The sequence below is a fragment of the Arvicanthis niloticus genome, chromosome 11, assembly GCF_011762505.2.
Source record: "Arvicanthis niloticus isolate mArvNil1 chromosome 11, mArvNil1.pat.X, whole genome shotgun sequence".
Taxonomy (NCBI): Eukaryota; Metazoa; Chordata; class Mammalia; order Rodentia; family Muridae; genus Arvicanthis; species Arvicanthis niloticus.
In genome coordinates this window covers 65,685,832-65,696,206 of record NC_047668.1, presented here as the reverse complement: position 1 = coordinate 65,696,206, position 10,375 = coordinate 65,685,832, and the positions used below count along the sequence as shown (strand labels likewise).

The window sequence follows — 10,375 nt, the reverse complement described above, 5'->3', positions numbered from 1 at the left end:
GCTCCTTTGTGCCGCGCAGAACGTTGACAGAACGCATGCGCAAAAATAAAATCCCCGCCCGCCGCGTATATAATCGCGAATCCGGCCTCTTCCTTGTAGTGCCGCCGGGATCGCTGGCTGGAGAGGTTTGCAGCCGCTTCCGTGCTACTCGTGCTGTGAGCATTGCAAGCTAGAGCCGAGTACGCGGGCCGGCCATCATGTCACGTTACGGGCGGTATGGAGGAGGTAAGCGGCCAGGGCCCAGGGGAGGACGGTGCTGTTCGCCGACTGAGCAGAGCGAGGCCGCAGGGTCGGCACGGCGGTTAGAGACGGTTATTCCGCGTGCGTAATGGCGGCTTAGGCGCACGCTGTAGGAAGCCCGAGGCCGCGGGGGCGGGGAGTAGGAAGGAGAGCGGGACTGGAGGGCATGTGTGCCGCTTAGGGCCCGGGCGCTGTGGCATTTTGGTCTCCTGGACAGGCCGAAGCCTGACGGGGTCGCCTCGGTGGCGTTGCCATTCTCCTCGCTGCCGCCCGCCTCCAACACCCCCCCCCCCCGCCCTCGGCGGCCGCGGCTGCCATTTTGAGCACATTGACGACCGTGGTGGCGCATTTCCTCAGCGCTTTCCCGCCACTGGAGCGAGGAGATCTGGGCGTTCAGATTCGGGTTGGGTTGGAGCCGAAACGAAACTGGCAGCTGGGAGCTGCGCGTTGTCCAACAATTGGTCGACATGAGTAGCGTGAGGGGACCGTTGCAAGCAGCGACGGCTTTTCTTTCTTTTTTTTTTTTTTTTTCTCTTTTCCCTTTTCAAGCGTGGCTTCTAGCTCTGGGGCGGGGACTTGGGTGAGCCTGCGCTTGCTGTGGAAGACAGGAACTGGTTCGGCCCTGCTCTCTCCACTGTAGATCCCTCAGCAGGCCCGGCTCATAGCCCGCGTGCCCGAGGCTACCCGGACTGGGGGGCGGGGCCGGGGCCCACCTCCACCCCACACCCCCTTAATCTTACCAGGCTCCATTGCCGAGTATTCCAGGATCTCCGTCCTGTAAGAACCCCAGGACTTGGTTACGAGTCTGGCTTTCAGTATTTCACGCTGTAAAATTTAGTACTTGGTGAAGACCTCCAAATAAAAGGAGCCAGACACGGTGGCGCACACCTTTAGTCCTAGCTGCCTCAGGGAGGCTGAGGCAGGAGAGTCATTTGAGCGATGTGTAGATACAAAGTGCGTTGTACAGCTCTTGAGGGAGTGGTTTGTTTTAAAGGAATGAATCAAACTTACGACACACATTGAATAACATTTGTTCTGTTTGCATTTTTAAACAGAAACCAAGGTATATGTTGGTAACCTGGGAACTGGTGCTGGTAAAGGAGAGTTAGAAAGGGCATTCAGTTACTATGGGCCCTTAAGAACTGTATGGATTGCCAGAAATCCTCCAGGATTTGCCTTTGTGGAATTTGAAGACCCTAGAGATGCAGAGGATGCGGTTCGAGGATTGGATGGGAAGTAAGTGGATTGTTTTTCAAATTTCTTTAAAATATTCCCTGGGGCAAGATAGTAATCTTGGTGCTAATCATAGACTCTCAGGCTGAGGACCTTATTTTTTGATAGTGTCTCCAGCCTATGCTGGCCTGGAACTCATGATATAGCTCAGGTGGTAGTTGAGGCCATCCTGTCAGCCTCTCAAATGCCTGCCCTTGATACCTTTAAGGTTTAGGACTAAAGGTGGAATTGGCAGAGTTTTGTAAAAAAGACAAAGCATGTAGAGAGAATGAGTAGTTGATAGTTTAAATTTAGAAGTCACATGTGCTTTCTAATATTAACATTTTCTTATGTTTTGTAGAGTGATTTGTGGTTCTCGAGTGAGGGTTGAACTATCAACAGGCATGCCTCGGAGATCTCGTTTTGATAGACCACCTGCCCGTCGTCCCTTTGATCCTAATGATAGATGCTATGAGTGTGGTGAAAAGGGACATTATGCTTATGACTGTCATCGCTATAGCCGACGAAGAAGAAGCAGGTATTTAATTAATGAAGGAATGGTTGGTATTCTAGTTAATCAAAGTAATTCTTTTATTAGCAAGGCAGAAACTAGTGTTTTTCTATAAACTTGAATGTTAATTGTACAGGTGTATTTTACAATTTTTGTTTAATTAAAAATGTTACTATATTAATAATCAACCTGGTCAAAACCTTTCAGGTTTCTTCGTTTGAGTCAGTCGCCTTGATTCAGAATGTCACGAGCCTTATGATATCATGCTGAGGCGCCTTGCAAATCCGACAATTAAGATCCTCCTAGACCTTGAGGTGATCAGCATAAGAGGCCAGATCCCCTCGAGTCATCTACACCTAGCTTCACCTTATTCTTTAAAGGGCAGAAAATTTGAGTCGGTGATCGCCGTAACAGTAAAATTGGCTTACAATTGGGGCCCCCCTCCGCTTTAGAAAGAGGAACACCAGATTGACCACATTCCCAACTAGAAAAATCTTCTTGCGTCAATCAAGCCTCACCTGGCTCTTTTGGCTGTCAGTTTGATCGTCGTTAGATTGAAGAAAACATCTAGATGCAGCGATCGACTATAGATACTTCTAGATCATCTAGATCTACTAGACCTACTACTAGACCATGGGCCAAAGAGGGTCGACCTGCAAACTTGCAAGGTTTATTTTAAATACACATTATGGTGTTTTTATATTTTGTAATTCTAAGTTGTAATTCAGCTTTTAACAAATCTTTTTTTAGGTTAGTAAAAAAAAATAAAATTTAATAGGCCCAGAGTTTTTCCAAATGAAATACTAAATTTTAAATAGTTTGGAGATTTGATTTCAGCAGAGGTACACAAACACTAAAACTGAGTTATCGTCTAATATTTTGTATTTTTCTAACTTGAAAAATAGGTCGCGATCTAGATCCCATTCCCGCTCCAGGGGAAGGAGATACTCTCGATCACGCAGCAGGAGCCGTGGAAGGAGGTGAGAGATTCAATTCAATCCCCCCCACCCCCCCCAAGGACAGGGTTTCTCTGTATATCCCTGGCTGTCCTGGAACTCGATCTGTACGTCAGGCTGGCCTCCAACTCAGAAATCCACCCGCCTCTGCCTCCCAAGTGCTGGGATTAAAGGCGTGTGCCACCGCTGCCCAGCTTGTAAAATTCAAATTTTAACAAGTAGGGAAAAAAGACAGATGGGCTTAAGAACTTCTCATTTATTTTTAGGTCAAGATCAGCATCTCCTCGACGATCAAGGTCTGTGTCTCTTCGTAGATCAAGATCAGCCTCACTCAGAAGATCTAGGTCTGGTTCTATAATAGGATCGAGGTATTTCCAGTATGTAGCACATTTTTCCTGCTTACTAGTAGATGGATTGTCATGTCTTTAGTTATGGAGACGGGGTCTCTCTGAGTAGCCCTGGTTGTAGACCAAGCTGGCCTCAAACTCAGATTCACTTTCGTCTGCAAGTCTTAATGACACAGTGAAGTATCTTAATTCAAATAAGGTGCTTCTGGATATTTATGCACACCTGTACTCCTAGCACTTAGACTAAGACTGAAACTAGGAGGACAACTTGGACCTAGTGCATTAGAGAACAAAAAGGGAGCATAGTGAGGTACATGTCCCACCTCAGAATAGTTTTTTTAAAACTAAATTACTTTAGTGAATAATCTGGGCATACATGATGCTATCTCAGTGAAGAAAATGGTAACTGGGCTTGTCACCAAGCCTGATAACTTGGTTGAACTTGGAACCATTGTAAAGGGAGGAGAGATCCAATTCCCATAAGTTGCTGACTTCTGGGGATTTGTATGTACCCCAGCTGTCCTTGCTCTGTAAACCAGGCTGGCTTTAATTCACCTGCCTCCACCCCCCAAATCCTGGGATTAAAGGTTTGTGTACCATCATGGCCTGGCCTGAATAGGAGTTAACGTTACATTTCGACTCAATGTATTTAAGTCAACTTTACATCCATTGTAAAAAGTCCTTAAAAGGTTACGAAACATTCCTTATAAATTGGGCATTTGTACTATGGATGAAAAGCAGTTGTGTATAGAAGCCACTTTACTGCTGTTTAAAACTCAAATTAATAAATTTGAGAAAGTTAATTGAGCCATCTCTAAATAGACTTAATTATAGCGTCCCAAGGTTTTTAAAAGATATATGGCCAGCCTAACTTGGTTTGACAAATTAAAGACCTTCAACTATGATAACAAGAGTATAAAGTCAATTCAGCAATTGGATGGAACCACTTGATAATTGTGGTTATTAGTGTTTGAAAATGAGACTGTTGAGCCTCCATAGGAGTAGACCAAATTGTGTATAATAGAAGTAGGCATTTGAAATAGTGCTTCTCTCTGTTTGCCATCTCCCTGTTGGATTATTTGTGCTACATTGGATTGATGTAAGGCAAGACTTGTGAAGCAGTTGTTTCTACTCTTCTATCTCTATCTGGGAAGGTGCTCAGTTATAAAGGCATTCTTGTGTAATTGTGTTCTCTTTCCTTTTTATTAAGATCCCGCTCAAGGTCGAGATCAAGATCCAGGTCTATTTCACGACCAAGAAGCAGGTAGGGTCAGACTATCTGATTTAGTGCTCTTAGGATTATATAGCACCAATATCCAAAGAGTTCAAAGTGTTAAATTATTGAGAAATGGGCGTTAGCCCAAAGTTTTTGAGTGTTGAATAGAAATAACCTATACCTTGTTAACTGAATTTATGGAGAAATTAATGTTATGTGACATTTTACTTTGGAGGTAAGAGGCCCTAAAAGTTGTAGGTGCATAGAGAAGAAAAGTGTACTTCATAGAATAATGTACAAGATGAACTATAATTATATAGCAGTTCATTCTTTTGTGGAAATATGAGCCCTTTAAAATTGGCTTTTTAAAGGAAATGAGACTGGCACTGTAATTTTAGCTGTAATATGACATTTTAATTGTAAAGTAATTTGGGATTTTGTTTTGTAGTAGGATTAAAAAGAAAAGATTGCTTTTTCTTACTAGAATTTCTCATGTTTTAACAGCCGATCAAAATCCAGATCTCCATCTCCTAAAAGAAGGTAAGCTAAATGTTTTGTTGCCAAACCTTGTCAAAATGTGGCCTCTTGGAGAATTTAAACTGCCTACTCTGGTCTTTGAACTCTTTGGAAAATTGGTGCTGTATAGATTGGGTATATTTTTAAATGATGGCTTTTTATTTTGCATCAAAACTTTAGCTAGAAATAACCATAAATATTAAGAAAATATAAAATGTTTTAGTCTTGAGTATCTGTAGTAATGTCATGTTTAAGGAACATTTTTTTCTCTGTATGAAAATAGGTGAAAAGGAAATGGTGGATACAATGAAAAATTTAAAAATAATTGAAAATTGAAACATTGCAACGATATTATTCCTGCCCAATGCCCCTTAATGAGTCCCGAACTTTAAGTAATTGTCCTTTTTAACATAACCTTAGTTTTTACTAGAATGGTTTTTAAAAGCCTAATTCTGGGGCTGGAGAGATGGCCCAGTGATTTATTAAGAACACATACTATTTTTTTACAGGAAAAAATATTTACTCTAGTTTTTACAAGTAGAACCTAACACCTATGTCAGGTGGAGGTCTGATACCTTTGGCCTCTCCAGGCACTTGCATTCATGTGCACAAAGCCCACACACAAGAGTTTTTAAGAAAACCAAGCAAGGTCAAATGAGGATATATACATTTTTGTGTATTAGGTTTTTGGCAGAAGGAATTTGATCCCTTCAAAGGTATTGAGTTGCTCTGACTTGTACACAAGATGAAATTTCATTACATTAATTGGTTCCAAACTTAATGTTTTTCTTTTTAGTCGTTCCCCATCAGGAAGTCCACACAGAAGTGCAAGTCCAGAAAGAATGGACTGAAGTTCTCAAGTTCACCCATTAGGGAAAAGTTATTTTGTTTACATTATTATAAGGGATTTGTTATGTCTGTAAAGTGTAACCTAGGAAGGATCATCAACCATCTAATCAAAATGGATCTGGATTATTACTCTGTAAAATTCACAGCAGTAAATATTGTTTTTGTTGAATGTATTAACATCTTATAGTCTGAAAATGTGGGTTTTTATTTGACACGTTTAAATAAAATGTTTCTAACTAGATGTTTTGATTTGTGTTCAATATTAATACTTTTCAATTGGGTAAACATCAGACAAAATTGTTATTGATCATATTTATATGGGCCTGTATTCAAAGTTTAATGGTGTTGGTTAAACATCATTAACTGTTCTATACATACCACTGGCCAGGATCTGAAAGGACTTTGAAATTTTCATTTTACTCTTCTCCCTTTGGGTAAGATGATCTTTGAGTCCTTTTTACAGCATGAATGCATCATGGCAGAGCTCTAAATTAACTGAGAATTGGTGTTAACAATCTCAGATTGTCAAACTTAGAGGGACCACTGATTAGCCTACAGAAGTGTGCACAACAGGACATAAGCAGAGTTACTGAAATAAATGTCAAGAAGTAGAAACTGATTTCTAGAGGCTGAGATTTTGTAGTGGTATAGTTTTTCAGACTGTTGGTATGATTCTGCTCAATGTACTTTTTTTTTTTCCCCTTTCAAACAGCCAATTTAATACCAAAAAAAAAAAAAAGCATGTTTGAGGAATTGTCTGAATTTGGAACAAAACCTTGTAAACCAGCTTTGCAAAATTATCCAGCCCAAATACTCCAATACTCTGTTCTTTTGAATGGATTGCCTTATTCTGTGCAAAAACCTGTTAATATCTGAGCTAGATTTTGCAGTTACTGACAACAACATTGTTCTATTTTGCCAAGCTGGTATAAAGAGATGTCAAGCAAAAATGTTAAGACAGCAGTTTTGTAAACCTTACATATTAGCATTTCATGTAGCTAAGGTTTCTTATGTTTTTGTTTTGGGTTTTTCCTCCTTTGGTAGTGTCTGATAGACCTTAGAATGGTATAGCCAGTAGGTTCTTATTCAGACTTTAAATATATTATGCATAATAGGGCAGTAATGATCATTTTCCAGTTTTTTTTTTTTTTTTTGACAAGCTTTTTACTATATTTCTTAGCCTTGGTGTAAAAACAATAGCCCAGGAGTCTGTCCTTGTCTATTTTAGGCTTTTTCACCAAAGTTGTCTGATAGTACTGCAACATGAATGAATACTGGTCTGCCCCAAATTTATTTGGCTGAGTGGTCACTAGTATGTTGAAAGTCATTTGGATTCTGTTTTTAGAATTTGACTGGTTGGTATGAAGCTATGTGTAATCGGCAGGCTTATCTGTTGCACTTGGCTAGCTTTAATTGTTCTGTATTTGATAAAATTTAAGTTCAATAAATCTGCAAAGATTGAACAAATAATCCTGATATTCAGTCTTTGGAAGTATAATAACTGAGCCAAAAATCAACCAATGTAGCTTTTTGAGATTAACTAGTAGCATTCTAGATATATATGATCACCTAAAGGGATGAGATGGAGTAAAACATCTCAGTAAACACTTCCTTTACAAGAGCTAGGGCTGTGTGCTATAGGTCAATCAGTATGCACCTGTTTGGTACACCTTTTAAGTAGTGATGACCACTAGTAGACAGGAAAGTGCTGATATTTTGCTAAGATTTTTTTTTTTCTTAACTCTAGTTAAACAGCCCAGGCCCTGTTTTGGTTTTTTGTTTTTTGAGTTTCTCTGTGTAGCCTTGTCTGTCCTGAAACTCACTCTGTAGACCAGGCTGGCCTTGAACTCAGAAATCTACCTGCCTCTGCTCCCAAGTGCAGGGATTAAAGGCGTGTGCCACCATTGCCCGGCCCAGGCCCTGTTTTGAATGTATGTCTATATTACAATTTTAGCCTTTGAGGAATGGAGCCATGAAGATCAGGAACCTGAGGTCATTCTTGGCTACATAAGTTTGAGACCATGCATATGAGACACATGCATTAGCATTCTGGAGGCTGAGCCAGGAAGATCTGGAGATGGAATCTAACCTGGAGTACAGCCTGAGACTCCTTATTACACTCACACCTACCTCCAATCCCGCCAGAGTGTATGTAGTCCTGGAGCTGTGTAGAACAGGCTGGCCTTGGATTGGCCTGCCTCTGCCTTCCTAGTGCAGGAACTACCATCCCCTGGCTCAGTCTGAGACAAAAAAAAAAAAAAATCCAAAAAAAACCCTACTTTTTATCCTTGGGTAGTATAGAATGAGGGAAACATAAAGCTCCCCATCAGGCTTTGAATGACAATTATATTAAGTTATTAGCTTTATTTTTTAAAGGTATATGCATTACATAAGTAGTGCAGATGCTCAGAGAACATTGGGTTCCCTGGAACATATTACAGGTGATTGTGATACTAGGAGCCCAACCTGGGTATTCAGAGTTGTCTCTCCAGCCCCTTTGATTTTGCAAGTTGATAAGGCCCAGAAAGTATCAAGTCGGCATAAAGGAAAATGATATGGACTAAGTAGAGTTTATATATTTATTAGGAAAAGGAAGCAAAAGTTAAATACTAGACTTGCTGTCAAGTATTTGAAGAGTGAAGATGGATAAACTTCAAAGATGGCTAATAACTAGGATAGTGTTTTAGTATAAAATCATCTAAGCACAGAGCTTTTTTAAAGGTAGGCTATTACTTTTTGTTCAGGCTGCTCTGAAATTTGTAATTCTTTTGAGACAATGAATTGAAATATTCCCTGACAGGCCTTCAATTAGTGGCGGTCCTGTTTCACAATGTTGGATTATATAGGCCTATAACCATTCCTGGTTTAGGTCTGTTGGGAGGAAGGGGTTGAGATCTCACTGTGTTGCAGGCTGATTTAGAACTCAGATCCACCTGCCTGTGCCTTATGGGTGCTAGGATTAAAGGTGTATGCTACCACATGCATTAGAGCCTCACTGTGTAACCCAGGCTGGCTGGGAACACTTGCTTAATTAGTAAATTCATACATGAATACTGCATGATCAGATCCTCTCCTTGCTTTTCCAATTTTACTTTTTTTGAAACAGTCGCCCTGCCTGTTCTCAAAACTTAAGTTGTATCAGGCTGACCTTGAACATCCTGAGTGTTGGAATTATAAGCACCTGCCACCGTTCCTGCCTGACTTCTGAGTTTTAAGGTTTTTGTTTTTTTCCAAGACATGCTTTCTCTGTGTAGCACTGACTGTCCTGGAACTTACTTTGTAGACCAGGATACAGATCCATCTGCCTCTGCCTCCTGAGTGCTGGGATTAACGGTGTGTGCACCACCAGGCCTGACTAGAGCTTTTAATTTTAAAATGAAGAAGCAACAGTAGGAAGGTTAAACACTTGGAGAAAGTTACTGCTTTCACTGGAATAGACTTGAATTACATATAAACTCAGCAAAATAGGTTTTTATACTTGGTCAGTTTACTGTAGTGAAAGTATTGAAGGAAATGGGTCTCAGCAACAAAATTGATATCTCCATCTTCATGGGTTCAGAAATCAGTACTTTATTCTGATTTATTCATCTGGTAGAAGATAAGGAACATTCTCCTTGTGGTTTTGAACCTGTAGAGTCGCCTGTGGCCATGAATCAACTGGGTTCGCCTGAGAGGGGGGCTAGAAATGAAGAAAGGGATGGAGGGCAAGAGGAAATGAAGCCAAGACAAAGTATTCTGATCAAGGCTCAAAGTTTAATGTTCAGCTCTCAGTTTAAAGGGAAAGCCCCACCAAACCCCTTGTTTCAGCCAGAGATGGGTGGGGGAACCCATCCTTTGTCACAGCCAGAGATATCTCAATGCAAGCTCAGCAGGCAGTTATTCAAAGTTCCTGTAGCAGGCTATAGTGCAGCCAAGGTGGGAAACTCCACCTAGATCCTATTATTTGGTCTATTGTGGTAAACAAGGTCTTTCAGGCCTGCTCAAGGCTGGGGGGAGGGTACAATTCCCCCCTTTTTAGTTTAAATTTTTTTTTTTTAAATATGAGCAGTGCCAGCAGCTGGATGGGGCACAAGATTTCATGCCATCTAGGGTAAAGAGTAGCCTGGTAACCGTGCCTGCCTTAGGTTGGTGTCTATATTGCTCCTTATACCCATCATGGAGAAAAACATACATACATAGCATATTGATGTATGCCTCTGTCTTGGGTCTATAGGAGCTCAAGAACACTCTTACCCATCTTTGACTAACCGGCCATCTTTGGCACACTCCCATACAGACCAAAGCCACATTTAGACCAAAGGACTTGTGAGTATGCACTCAATGCAATTCTTCATAGCAATGGATAACTGCCATGATGAATAGCTGAGCTTTCGGAGTGATCCTGTGTGAAGGCAACCAATCTGTTTGAGACACAAGGTTCAAAGGTTAAAAGCAACAGGATTATCCAAGCAGTATAGAAAATAAAGTTGTAAGTGGGTATGTTCCAGTATCTAATCCAACTGCTGGTTGACAGGGATCAGACACAGTC

General features: G+C 41.0%; 1 protein-coding gene across 6 annotated transcripts; it reads left to right on the top strand.

Annotated features, from left to right (window-relative positions):
- Nucleotides 1–38: 38 nt before the first annotated feature.
- Srsf7 (serine and arginine rich splicing factor 7) lies at nt 39–6,088 on the top strand. 6 transcript variants are annotated; one of them, XM_034514044.2, is made up of 8 exons: nt 39–225; nt 1,296–1,476; nt 1,814–1,990; nt 2,869–2,943; nt 3,186–3,263; nt 4,477–4,530; nt 4,987–5,022; nt 5,795–6,088. In XM_034514044.2, exons 1-8 carry the CDS (start codon nt 198–200, stop codon nt 5,847–5,849), a joined length of 684 nt encoding a protein of 227 aa, XP_034369935.1. In that variant the 5' UTR covers nt 39–197; the 3' UTR covers nt 5,850–6,088. The 6 variants fall into 6 exon arrangements, with proteins under 6 accessions (XP_034369935.1, XP_034369934.1, XP_034369933.1 ...); XM_034514043.2 differs by having other exon boundaries at nt 3,186–3,287; XM_034514042.2 differs by having other exon boundaries at nt 3,186–3,296.
- The last annotated feature ends 4,287 nt before the right edge of the window (nt 6,089–10,375 follow it).

What these genes read in the sequence shown, in the direction of transcription:
- Srsf7 (XM_034514042.2), top strand. Translation starts at nt 198, where the DNA reads ATGTCACGTTACGGGCGGTATGGAGGAG. An exon ending in GTTCGAGGATTGGATGGGAA is followed by an intron (nt 1,477 to 1,813) that starts GTAAGTGGATTG and finishes TATGTTTTGTAG; the next exon opens with AGTGATTTGTGGTTCTCGAG. An exon ending in ATTTCACGACCAAGAAGCAG is followed by an intron (nt 4,531 to 4,986) that starts GTAGGGTCAGAC and finishes ATGTTTTAACAG; the next exon opens with CCGATCAAAATCCAGATCTC.